The sequence below is a fragment of the Aspergillus nomiae genome (assembly GCF_001204775.2).
Source record: "Aspergillus nomiae NRRL 13137 chromosome Unknown contig00183, whole genome shotgun sequence".
In the NCBI taxonomy this organism is placed as follows: domain Eukaryota; kingdom Fungi; phylum Ascomycota; class Eurotiomycetes; order Eurotiales; family Aspergillaceae; genus Aspergillus; species Aspergillus nomiae.
Genome location: NW_015378238.1, coordinates 29,338 through 42,066, shown reverse-complemented (window position 1 = coordinate 42,066; position 12,729 = coordinate 29,338). Strand labels below are relative to the sequence as shown.

The following is a 12,729-nucleotide window of genomic DNA, read 5'->3' as shown; positions in this document are numbered from 1 at the left end:
GATCATTAAGTGCAATGGTAAATTCTATTACGAATGGAATTCTTTCCCTTTTCCGGTCCACCACCAGCTCCCCTAGACAGCGATTGCCGTGGCAAGGTTGGCATTGAGGCTGCCCTTCAAGTCGTCCTTCTCGGTGTAGCCGTCCACAGGTGTGGGGAAAGTGAAGGTATCTTGGCTGACAACAGATTCCTGGGGAAGACTTCGTTGAGCGGGCCAGATCTCGTGGCCAGCGGCGTCTTCCTTCTTGTTGTGTTCGGTCACGACCTCCCGTACAGTCTTCTGGAAGTGGAGAGGACCCATCTCCATCTCCGGGTGGAGCTGGCCGTTGACAAAGACGCCGGCGTTCAAGTTCTTCTGTGTGTGGATGCAGAGGTACTTGTCCTCGGACATGATTCGCTTGTACATGTCGCTGATAAGCTTGAATTGGTCGTCGCTAGCGTCCTTGTGCCGATAGACTTCGTAGCGCATGACGGACTTGGTGGGGCTCATGGGAGTAAATCGCTGCATGAAGAAGAAGTGTGGGCTGGAACATAATTAGTCAGGGTCTAAAGTTTGATGAGTGGAAGAAGACACTTACGAGATGTTGAAAGAAGCATTGGGCCAGAAGTAGGTAGTAGCGATGCGGAAGCCCTTGTCAATCTGGTCTTGTCGCTGAGCACCGTAGTGCTGGATGTGACCATCTTTAGTCTTGACATAGTAGGAGTTGAGATCGGCGATGGTAGGGATATCGGGGTGAGCGACTTGGCAGTGGTAGCACTCATTGTAGTTATCGGCGAGAATCTTCCAGTTGAAGTCGCCCTCCATGTCCCATGTGTGGTCGAAGTTGTATTCGTCGAAGTTGTAGTGCTGGAATCGGGGCTGCTCATCGACTCCCTCGAAGTCGTCCTTCCAAGCCACCTCGGGGGTCTCGCTGGCATCCAGGTTGACCCAGACGAAGCCGTTGCGGTCAATGTGTGTGTGAACCGGAGCGAGATCGCTGCTGAGGCAAGCCTTGATGTTTCCTTGGTGGTCCTTCATGACAACGAATTCGTAGCCAGCTGCGTCATACTGGACCCAGTCACCAGCGTTGGGAACGCGGGCCTTGTGGGTAGTGAGGAGCCACTTGCGGGAGAAGATGGAGCGTCGCTCAAGCTGGTACATGGCTTGGGAAGTGTACCAGGAAGCAGGCAGAGCACGGATAGGCGTGTTCCCCTCCTCCTTGACCGCCGTAGCGGAGGTACCAAAGAAGTTCCTCAAGAAAGACATTGTGTGAAGATGTTTTTGTTATTATTAAGATAACTAAAGAGACTGAGACTCTGATGATGGAACTTTGCTTTGGAGTTGTTGTTGATTACACTTGACTTTCGCAGACGTCTGCCCTTCTAAATAGCCATCACGATCCGCTTGACACGGAGCTCTCGAAACCCTATCCGAACCATATCCAAGCATTCAGGCCCGATACCGATGACCTGCGATGACAATCAGGTGGCCAATTCCAACGGGAGATATAGCTAGGTGCCGATCAGGTGATCGGTAGGGCCACAACGGGACCGAACCGAATGGCTGAAAGTGTTATCAAGAACCCCCTGCCGTCGAGCCCAAAGAGTCCAGCCCAGCGCATGGTCCCCCACCATTGGCTCTTCAGAGTCCTATCTTGATCTAGAACCCAGGATGGATCCGTCCCCGGCGGTTCGGTGGCAACCCGTCCCACACCGGCGGTTTAAACATACCTTAAATGGCAGTATTTATCATAAACGGTCCCCCAGACCGACGGCCACCCTCAAATCCGGATTTGCGGGGACAATCCGCAAGATGCTTGTGATAGCCAGAATGAGTAGCCAGACTACTCCGTACACCCAATGGTAATGGCGACGGTACCGCCCGTGCCGTATTAGTAGTCACGAGAACCCTCAGGGGCTGAGAGACTGCAGAAGTCATGATCCTAGATGTTCCCAGAATAGAATCCAGGAGCAGATAACCGGATCAGTTTCTGGTTGGTATATGGTCGCATCTACAACCTCGGAGAGCTTGAATGTGGTGATACGGAAGAAGGTATGGTAGGTATGAGTCCCTCACGTTTACTACACTCGCTGCGGATTTAATTGGCAGGAAATCCAAAGACCAATTTCATACATAATTAGGTATTACAGGGCGCGTGGCTGGGAGGATACAGATCACCTGGAATCATTGTGATAAGACCTGGCCCGACTCCGGGCACCGGTACAGGCAGAGTTTACTGGAACTCAATCAAGCTGATCCAGCACCAATCAAGGGAAGCATGCACTCTTGGCCCCTCGGTGCTAATTTTACAATGCGATAAACTCTCGAGAACTCTCTTTGCTGAAATTCCAGAAGTTCTTTGGTTGATTGCTGCTGATGCAGGAATGCTCATCAAGGGGGAAGGACGTCCACGTGAGGAACACCCCCAGCGAACCATAAGTTTCTATTACATAGCCAGTTAAGGTATAATTGCCGTCTTAATGCAACTAGAGTTGGACGTATGAACAAGGTGTAGGTGCACTGGTACCTCTACCAGGCCATAGCGGTGCTATGAGCATCTTGACACCCTCTTTGGGAGACGCCTCGGCCCAATTTGTACAACAGAAACACGCCTATTCTAAACATGACTACCTCTAACTAATGCCCCGCAGAAATGTCGCGTATCTGGCCTGGTAAGTTCATTTCAAAAGTCTTCCTCGCAACTACGAAGTATTAACAACGGGTTCACGTTGGAAGCTATAAGAATATCCTCCCCCCCCCCCCTCCTTCTCTTGCTGTTATTGGGAAATATAAAGTTCTGCCCTGACTGCGAAGATACGTTTGAGGAGATAAACTGATACCAACCCCATCCAGCGTTTTCTCGAGCCAATCACAGCATAGTCTTCATTCAACATGTCTACCCTGTATCTCAAATCCTGTAATGATAAACTGGGTCTGAATCTAAATCAAACCTTCTTGAGCGTCCCATATCCATTGTCAGGTGGTAACCAAGCCGGTCAAGAGTTGTGTCTCATTCATCGTGGTGAGCCGCTTCATCCCTTTAGGGCGTCTCGGTTGCTTGTGTTACTGGTCTTAATAGAGTACCTGTACCTGGTAAATTTCCACTCATTGTATGACCTAGATCTACGATGTCCCGTGTTTTGCCGGATGGTTGTGCTGCCACATCTACCTTCGACCAGGAGATTATATGCATGGCCACAGACCAATGGGGTAATCGGGTTGCCATACCGGAAGAGGCATTGTAGCCTTTTCTTTCTTTACTGTATGACAGCTAATTGGATTAGGTCCTTTGATTAGCCCCGGAAAAGTTCAGTTAGCCCGACACAGATGGATAGCACCTTTTAGATGTTACCCCCACACCGTTGCCCGGTACGCCCGTGCTGACTTAACAAAGAAACAAAACTGTTCCTGGTTCGATGTAATGTCCATGTTATTGAGCTCAGGGGTGGCCTTGACTGGCTAGAATAACAAGAATAGTAAGGCTTGAAGTATCCAGATTTATATAAATTGCCAGAACGAGGTCTTTGTAGGATGGCTTGGAAGACTGCTATCCATTCACATGGTCTTCACGTTCTCCTTATATTTCCGGAATACGTCTGTTTTAACTTTCAAGAGATGTATTTCATGTTACTTATCGCTGCTTTATATCTGTCAGCTTTAGCTGCTGGTCAAGGCGCAGGCAAATCCAAGCCGTCTAATCCGCAAAGCTTTAAAGTGTTCTATTCCGAATGGCGCACCCGGTGTCCTGATATCAAGATAATGCAGCATGGCAAATATGAAGGAAAAAATGCCTACCCATCACAACACTTGGTCACAAAGTGCAATGTTATGGGGGATGATGGGAATGAGTTCACGCTAACGACGGCTATTCCCTTGAATATGTGCATTGGTTGGAAGTCGGATCAGTCCGACAAAAGGAAAACTACATTCATTGCAGAACATATGTATATATCTCTTCCCGTGTCTCACAATGCTGGCTAATGTTCCTAGGGGAGGGGGACCTACAAAAGGCAAATGTTGGAATTGCGACTACCGAAGTCTACAGAGAGAGAATCTTGCTTGCTGGTGCCAAGACGTGGAAGTCTCTGAAATGGTTCAGGAACAAAAGTCGAAGGCCAAGGGAGCCCAAAGGTTTTTCAATCTGGGTACGTGTTCTGCATGTTATACTTTAGACTACTTCCTAACCTCATGGCTACAGATGAAGTAATGAAAATTGACAAATACGGTTATCCAACATGCCATGGTAGCAGAGCGTGGCCATATCTGGAAAATGGAAAGGGTGATGATGCTTACTTTATTACCTCCTTGAAAGGAAAATCATTTCCAGAGGAAAAGCCTTGGCCAGGGATTGAACAATTCTGGACCGACGTGCTCTCGTCTCCACCAGAAACTCTGCCTAGACTTCTAGGAAATCAGCTTGGATCCCCGCCATCAGGCCCTGGTGGGAGGGGCCATTGAGGCCATCTCATCTCTGGGGGTAATACAGCTCTATTGTCCATTCCATGCAGGAACTAGCTATCTGCAAATCTCGGATTTTGTGTATGTACTTGATGACGTTAAGGTCTAAGATACCTTCGTTGAGGTGCATGGCTATTGTAACTACACTGGTAGTACTCACGTACTTCTAGAGGAATTCAGTCTTCCAAGATCTGGCTTAATGTTGGGTTGGCATAGAATGCTACATCAGGAAAATGGAGTAGGGTGTATACTCCCCCAAATCCTAATGTTCGAGCCAGCACCGCGTCTTACCGTGACCTTGTTTTCTCTTTTCCCCCAGTTCAGTTACTATGTTGTCAGCAACATTCATAGCCAGCGTTGACAGATTGCCAATCAGCTTATTTGCCAAGCTTGCATGGAACCTTCCAATCTTTGATCTCTCAAATTTGATACTGTTGTTATAAATGGTTTGGTATCATGGACTTTAGGTGGAAAACAAGTCATTTAATACGCTATTCGCATTTGGTCTAGAGCATCACATGATTAGGGTTTGGAAGAGCTTCTGTGTAGCTGTAGATTTATCCAGGTCCATAGGCACCGCCCTGTTCACCGCCTCTTTCTCTCTGCATATGTTCGACATTTGGCTGGTTTGTGATAGAAGACAGCTAAGTTTCACACAGACTATTGCTGATTCTGGTCAAACGGAGTACTTCATGGATATCTAACCAAGATCCCAAGTATGCCATACTCCTTGTGATTAGCCGAGTGGATTTTCGCCAGGCGTGATGGCCAATAAGATGTCCAGCGGGCAGAGTGGACCCGTGGATGAAGTTGCACACGTTAAGGGGTCATCGGCATCTGTGTCCTCCTTTCCCAAAATGCCGGTGTTAGCTGCTCCGGATCGCCAGCGATCCTACAGGCCTAGGGCCAAGAGAGGCTGCTTGACGTGCAAGTAAGTAACAGCGGTTTAGATCTTCTGTTGATTTCCCATCCGTCGTCATTCGTTGCGATTGGATGCGACTGGTAATCTGAATCCAGCTGACCCTCGAATAGAAGTAAGACAGATCGGGTGTCTAGACTGTGAATTCTACAAGGTAGATACTAAATTGGACCGCGTAGAGCGACGCATCAAATGTGACGAAGCCAGGCCCCATTGTTTGAAATGCTCATCAACGGGTCGCAAGTGCGATGGGTATGAGGCGCCAAGTCCTCCACCTCCCCAACGGAACACTTGTCTCCGGCTGCCATATATCTACCCTCAGACCCTGCAGTACCCAGGCAACACTCGGGAAACGAGATCGTTCCAGTTCTTCTATGAACGCACCGTGTCTTCTTTAGCGGGACTTTGTGGGTCCGAATTCTGGTCCGGACTCGTGTTGCGGGTCAGTCAGCATGAGACCGCCGTTTACCATGCCTTGATTGCATTAGGCTCCTTGCACGAGAACTTTGAGAACGGCCACTGGCTGACCCAACGAGGGGTTGATACCTTCGCTGTGCAGCAATATGTGTCGGCTATCAGGGCGCTCCTGGGATCCTCGAACTCATTGCCCCGCGTGAGCCCGGGCCAGCTAGCGGGCTCCCCGCGGAGCCTAACGGTGGACGTCTGTTTGATCTCGTGCATTCTGTTTATTTTCATTGAGGTAGGAATGATATCCCTTGTTCTGAGCCCAACAAATCAAGTAACCGTTATAGATAATGTCTGGCCACTACGTGTCGGCTGTCGGCCATGTCCGAAACGGGATCAAAATTCTCAAGGACGTCTACGAGGACCCTCATTCAGGAACTTATCACCACCCGTACTTAAAGCCATCGACAGTCACTAGCTTGGAAATGGACTACTTGCGGAAGACCCTCAACCGCCTCCAGGATCAGGCTCTGACCTTGGTACGTCAATCTCCATTCCGTATAGGGTAGATGACTGATACTAATGACATAGACGCGAACTGCCACGGACAAAGCTCTGAGGGATGATTCACACATAGCGGCAGGCCGTCATGCGGAAGTCCCCGAGTGCTTCCTTTCCATCTCAGATGCCTATGAGTGCTTTGAATATCATGTGGGCCGATTGTATCGGGAGTACTCAGTAATAGAGCCCAGCAAAGCAGATACGGGCTTGGAACAGTATACCAATTTAATGCAGCAAGCCCAAGCCCTCATGGACAAGTGGTCACTTGCCCTACATCGTTTCGAGGAATCTCGGGGTTCTCAGCTCACCTACAGGGACTCCATCGGTTTGAAGATCCTACGAATCTATCAGTGCTGGCGACTCGTATTGTTAGATCGGGGCAGGAACGGAGCTACGGATCTTCAGTCGTGGGATAAGTACAACTCCACGTTTCAACTAATTGTCTCGTTGGCAGCGGCAGTGATCAACACGGCCGACACTGACACGCCCCTATCCTTGACCTCTCCGGCGCCGTCCCACACTCTCAGCCAAGGTCATAAGAGGCCTTCCTTTTCTCTGGATATGGGCATTATATGCCCCCTATACGACGTGGCTACACTATGTCGTGACCCTTCAATCCGCCGGCAGGCGTCGAGGTGCTTCGGTCCGCCTCTCGCCAGGAAGGTCTGCTAAATAGTCACTTGTGCGCTATCATCGCAGAACAAGTGATCGATCTGGAAGAGAAGGCCGCTTTACAGGGCGGAATAGATGATGAAAAGAGTCTATTGTCTGTCAAGTTGCATCCGATGGGTCCGAACCCAAATAGTCAATCCGAGGTTTCCAGCCGCCACCACATCACGAGATCGTCTGAGGTGCCTCATGCGGCGCGTTTCGTCTATGCCTATCCCAATTTTGACCCTCTCCATAAACAAGCCTTTCTGGTTTTGGCGGTGGATGAGGATGGGGAGAGAAATACCAAGATCCCCTTACCATCAGTGACTGCTATGCTGGATATGGATTAGAGATCTGCTATGAATGTTCACTTATATTGATCGGCTGTTAAACTTTCTTGTTATGGTGTTCTGGATACTCACGACGGTACTTATGAAATGGGCAAAGACGATATACGGAGATACACGACTGCACGTTTTGAAATCGCGAGGGAAGGTCATCTACTTTCATGTTGCTTCCATAGATGTGCTATTGTCATAGCAATTGAAACTTCAAGGTGTTACAACCCTCCGTACCAAACTGAGTCTGACATAGTGAAAAGGCAAATTTTCGTATTCCTCACATGGCGTTTACTTTGGACGTGATCGCCATCCTCAGCGGCGTCATTAACACATTTATCTCTAACCAGTGTACTCTAAAATTACGAATAACATTCCACTGTGTCCATGACACTTTGTAGACTTAAGCCCCAAACAACGCTCGTGGGACTTACGAGGTGCCCTCAAGATACCGCCATTGTAAAAAAAAATACCATGCCTTTTACCCAGTTCAGGTTCAGGGTTACGTATTTCCATCACTATTAATACGAAGAGAAACTGTAGAAGTGTCCTGAGGAGCCCGAGCACTAGGGGGCAGGCTTAGGGCTTGTATCGATTTGCACTTACCTCGTTCTGGTAAGCAGCACGTCCAGTTCAAGTCTTACGAAGTATGACTACTTGAATGGTCATTCGTACAAGGTAAGTATATGTTGGAAATATCAGTCGAACCTCTGGAACTCTTTGTGGGGGTTATCTGGTCAGTGTAACGAGTCTTTGCCCAGTGCCCTAGCCCCGTTTGACCAACAAAGTTAAAAAGGCAAACATAGAATAGAATAAGGAGAGGAAATAGCTCATACGCAGTATAGTATCCATATTAAATAGCTCATGGCGACATGGAGGTTTACAATCCACCATTATCTATAAAGCGAAACGGAGTGTCATCCAAGTAGTCTTCCTATTGCTTCCTACCGTTTGCTTTTGACTTGAACATCACTGCAAACCCTTGCTTTTATCGGCGGAAATGCGACAGACCTTTGCTATACTTGCTCTTTTCCTAGCAGGATTTGCTGCTTGTCAAGGCGCAGCTGGGTCCTCAAAGGGAGACATGCCGGGAAGCTATCCAGAAAGCCCCCCAGGAAGCCCTAAGACAGGTCCCAAAGCCGACGTCGACAGATCCCAACCCCTACTTTCTCGGAAGGCATTACTGGAAAAGAGATGTCGTGAGATTAGGGTGCGTGAACTGTCTCGTTACGATGACGCAGGGAGTGTGTATGTCTATCTGGACGTTATCTGCACTGATGACCCGAAAAATGATCCGGACCATTCCAAGGATTCTTCAGGCAAGAACCAAGATGAGCCGAAAGAGCAGAGCTCGAGCGTCAATCTGGACTGGTTCCTTGGCTGGGATAAGTCGAAAGGAGGGCCTCTCAGAGGGAATGAGTATGTACATCTCTCAGGTATAGCAATAATTCTTGCTTATTGACGTATGGTACTAGTCGGTATGGTCCCTTATCTGCACTCTGCTGGGGTTGCAAATACACGCGAGGTACCAAAGAGGGCGAGAATAATTTTTCATGTTGGTGTAAGGATAGCAAGCCTGGCAGTGGTATAAGGGCACAGGATCCAGTCACAAAGAAATGGGGTCATAGGACCCAATACAACCTGGGTGAGTTCCCTGCATTATGGATTATAAGACTACGTTTAACAAAAGGTTCTATAGGTGACGTGTTGGAAGTCCTCCCAAATGGCCGCATCGGGTTCGATACCCGGGACTTCCGTGCAAGGGAGGCAAGGGAGTAGCATGGTCACGGCGTCAAATAACTGCAATTGACATGGAAGAACATAGCATGCTACATCTTTCGAAAATGTCCAATTGGTCACTCACAGGGTAGCACGAAGGAACAACCAATAAGTGGGCAAAGAATTTCCCATTTTATGTCTTCTGGAAAAGCTCCATAAGCTCATCTTTACCATATGCCCCAGCAAAACCCTGTGAATTATCAGTCTCCAATTCTGAAACAGCTGAAGGGTAGTTATGAAGCAGCCTACCCACAGGGCTTTGCTGCTTGTAATACTCTTGCAACGGTTCCAAGGCCAATCCTATCAGGTAGTTGATCGATTCCACCAATCCTTCAATTCTGTCATAGAACACAGAGCTCAAAAGATTATCCGAACGTAAAAGCGGTCCTATAACCTGCACCAAGCTCTCATCATGGTTATGTACTAGGGACGAATTGCCCCGGCTCTGACGGAGTCCTACAAAGACGCTTACCAAGCCTAAAATGGAATCCATACAACAAAAATGACATTTTCTATAGACTTCAGACTACCAGCTGAAAGACTCTTCTATTAGTTTTAGCTTCACCGCTGGATTCTCCCTCATCAGTTGTGTTACAACAAGTCGTACCTCGTCCGCCATCCTTGGTGGACCACTGACAATCACGGCGACCTCCGTTCCTGCACACCTCGAGACTTCCTCCCGGAGAATACGAGGGATATCCATACGACTATCCTGGAAAACCACAGGATTCAACCGATCAAATCTATCTGCACCAAGCGACGCTGCCACGGAATTGATCAAGGGCTTACTGCGTACTGCCCAGAATAACTTATGCCAGCCCTCGTGACGCATCAATATGGGCGCCAACGCTGTTACACCAACACCGCCCGCGATCGCAATAATATTCGTCATATCCGAGGCATTGGACCTTGAAAGGGCCACTGGACGGTATGAAGATTCGATAAGAACTGAGAATCTCGATCTCGGGCCGCGGAGATACTTGGTGATGCCCGACTGGGTTCGAATATAAAATACCAACCCTCGTTGACAAGGCGAATTGGATGACTTGGCCAGAGATATCTTGTCTAGACTTCCTGCTTTCTCAGTCAAGTCAACAGGAAGTATGTCCTTATCGACCGTGATTGTTGTACTCGATGGCTCCGTATCGCTCTCACAGCAGACATCTGTCATGACCGAGAAGGGGTGATTCTCCCAGACTCGCCACGTCAAGGTCGGGAAGTAAAGATACACATCACCCTCGGCCGCGACACCCGGAATCTCCAGCTTGATATAATCATCGTCCACGATGGAAACGTGAGCAGTGCGGATCCCATGTCTAGCAAACCGCAGAATGCGCATCCCCCGCTCATACCCCCAGATCGCCAACGCCATGTATATCCAATTCTCATATCCCCATTGAAAGCTATATCGGTAGAAAATATGTAGGCAACACCCGACCATCGCTAACAGGAAGAATACCACGTGCCAGGCAAGGAAGAACTCATAAAAACGTTTGCGTACTTGCAACATTGACGCTGGGACGATGAGGACCATCGCCAGCGTGGCGACAACACCCCAGTACCAGTATGCTCGCTTGCTTTCGCTGGAGTGCTCGCCTTGTGCGCTGTATATTTGCAAGTAAATGGCAGAGTGGAGGCATGCTTCGATAACGCAAATCACAGCAATCCAGCGGTGGAGTAGCAAGAAGGTTGAGTGGGACCAGTTAGTTACCCAGAGCAAGATATTGTTGCGACTGGAATAGAGAACCAGCAGTGGGATGTTTGCAAAGCTTAGGATCCCAGCGCGGTTACTAACGTATGTGACGATCTCGCGACGGTTGGAAGAGTACCACGCACTGGGGTCAGCTGAGCTGAAGCCTACCGCACATAAAACCACGTTGATTATTATTAGATAGGCGATAAACAGCGCTTGTCCTCTCGTGGGCATGTTGAACGTGTTGAATAAGGGAACTTTGTGTCGGTGGCCAATGAGCGGAGGGGCGATCACGTATGCCTCGAAACTCGTCTTCAGTCTGGTGGGAAGGGGAATAAAGCGTGCAAATGAGAGCCCAATCGGTATAATTGCTCCAGTCAAGAGAAGGACCAGTCTGCACGGATTCAAAATATTCACTTAGCAGGTTACTTTTGTCTATCTGGACTCTGAACTCACCCGTATTTCTCATGGGTTGCTTCTGCTTTCTCAAAGACCGCCAACGTGCGCCAATTGAGATCGTACAGTTCCTCAGACACAAGTGACGCTGACTCCAACACCGTAGATCCATTGGACGTGATATTCGGCCTGGAACCGATACTGTCCAGTGCCTGTTGGTAAGCCTGTTTGGGCAGTGGCTGGTCCTTTTCACTGCCAGCAACATTCATCTCCCAGTATCTTTGCAGTGTAGAGTTAGGTATCATCTGACAGTGAGAGTATAGGCAATAGGCCAGGGCCTGCAAGAAGGCATCGTTCGTCGCATAACATTCTGGCTCAGGAGACTTCTCGACGTTCCATGTAACGCGCAAACTATCATTTGAGCTCGTCGAGCAGTTCAAAGGGTTTGTGATGGATGAGCGGCAGGCATGGGCACACGGAGGTTTGTACATGGATATCCCATACCCAACAAATCCATTTGCTGAATATACTGGGCAAACAAGCGTCAGCAACAGAATGCTAGACGCAAGAGAATAGATATGACCGAGCATCCTGTCGATACGATCTGTCTATACCCTTCCCTTCTTTCCAGGTCCATTATCTATCCAGAGACCTCTGCAGGTAAAGGGTAAGACTCTATATATCATATCTTGTGGTGGATATACTCTACACATATTTGAGCAGGATATTTGCTAATTTCCTTAACACGATACTTTTCTTGGCAGAGATAGTGAGGTCTTCAGTTTTCATGGCCGAGCATTACAGGTACTCCTTTCTAAACGGTATGATTGGCCTCTTTACCACTTGTTCGAACAGAAAGCCCGGGTATGTGGACCGTTATATGTTGGCAGAAACGACAAATTGTCGTTGAGTTGAAATGAGCACATTTTCACCCAACTCGAAGTGGGGTCAACAAGTTAGCGGGTTCACAAATTTGCGGGATCTTACTCAATTAATTGCTCATAGGTTTGCCTCGACCACTTCTGCAACAGCGACTCGGACAATTTATGCGATTCTGTTTGGTCCCACGATCCGAACATGGCACTAATTGTGCTTCCTCGTTACCCAAAATTCCGATACTGCTAGCACAGGCTGGGGTAAAACCGGCATCGATCTCTGGCTAGACTGCACATTATGATCTGTCTTCCTATATACACAACAGCCCCTCCTGAAGCCACCGTTTTGGCCCAAGTTGTCAGTCCAAGTGAGGTTGTTTCTAGAATTCATTTAATAGTTTCTGGCTTTTCTCGTCCCCCTGTTGATTTCCCGTTGGAAACGCGGTATTTTGAAACGCAGTGCCGTTTCTTCAGGGACCACACCTCAGTTTGAGCCTGCAACCCTATCTACCATGTCACATTATAGCCATCGTTGTACGAAGGCCGTTTGTTTTTGGCTATCATGCTTGCTCTAACGAAGCCTGAATACCGCTGATCTAGCATGCATCGTTCGCTGAATGGCTAAGTAGGATCTTCTGGTCCTATCGCTCTGGAATTATCCTGGCTTTCTGAAAC

General features: G+C 48.4%; 5 protein-coding genes across 5 annotated transcripts; 3 read left to right on the top strand and 2 right to left on the bottom strand.

Moving 5' to 3' along the window:
- Positions 1 to 29: 29 nt before the first annotated feature.
- ANOM_006875 (Rieske 2Fe-2S family protein) lies at positions 30 to 1,245 on the bottom strand (the record flags this gene model as incomplete). Its single annotated transcript, XM_015552131.1, has 2 exons — positions 30 to 523; positions 578 to 1,245. 2 exons carry the CDS (start codon positions 1,243 to 1,245, stop codon positions 73 to 75), a joined length of 1,119 nt encoding a protein of 372 aa, XP_015405806.1. The 3' UTR covers positions 30 to 72.
- Positions 1,246 to 3,594: 2,349 nt separating this feature from the next.
- On the top strand, positions 3,595 to 4,437 carry ANOM_006874 (uncharacterized protein; the record flags this gene model as incomplete). The annotated part of the gene is made up of 3 exons (XM_015552130.1): positions 3,595 to 3,923; positions 3,970 to 4,124; positions 4,178 to 4,437. 3 exons carry the CDS (start codon positions 3,595 to 3,597, stop codon positions 4,435 to 4,437), a joined length of 744 nt encoding a protein of 247 aa, XP_015405800.1.
- Positions 4,438 to 5,213: 776 nt separating this feature from the next.
- ANOM_006873 (Zn(II)2Cys6 transcription factor domain-containing protein) lies at positions 5,214 to 7,323 on the top strand (the record flags this gene model as incomplete). Its single annotated transcript, XM_015552129.1, has 5 exons — positions 5,214 to 5,368; positions 5,477 to 6,056; positions 6,109 to 6,300; positions 6,353 to 6,965; positions 7,022 to 7,323. The coding sequence occupies 5 exons, from the start codon at positions 5,214 to 5,216 to the stop codon at positions 7,321 to 7,323; spliced, it is 1,842 nt and encodes a 613-aa protein (XP_015405809.1).
- Positions 7,324 to 8,311: 988 nt separating this feature from the next.
- ANOM_006872 (uncharacterized protein) lies at positions 8,312 to 9,090 on the top strand (the record flags this gene model as incomplete). The annotated part of the gene is made up of 3 exons (XM_015552128.1): positions 8,312 to 8,730; positions 8,787 to 8,956; positions 9,011 to 9,090. The coding sequence occupies 3 exons, from the start codon at positions 8,312 to 8,314 to the stop codon at positions 9,088 to 9,090; spliced, it is 669 nt and encodes a 222-aa protein (XP_015405805.1).
- A 526-nt stretch (positions 9,091 to 9,616) lies between these two features.
- Positions 9,617 to 11,769, bottom strand: ANOM_006871 (putative ferric-chelate reductase (Fre2); the record flags this gene model as incomplete). Its single annotated transcript, XM_015552127.1, has 2 exons — positions 9,617 to 11,177; positions 11,240 to 11,769. The coding sequence occupies 2 exons, from the start codon at positions 11,767 to 11,769 to the stop codon at positions 9,617 to 9,619; spliced, it is 2,091 nt and encodes a 696-aa protein (XP_015405804.1).
- Between the last annotated feature and the right edge of the window lie 960 nt (positions 11,770 to 12,729).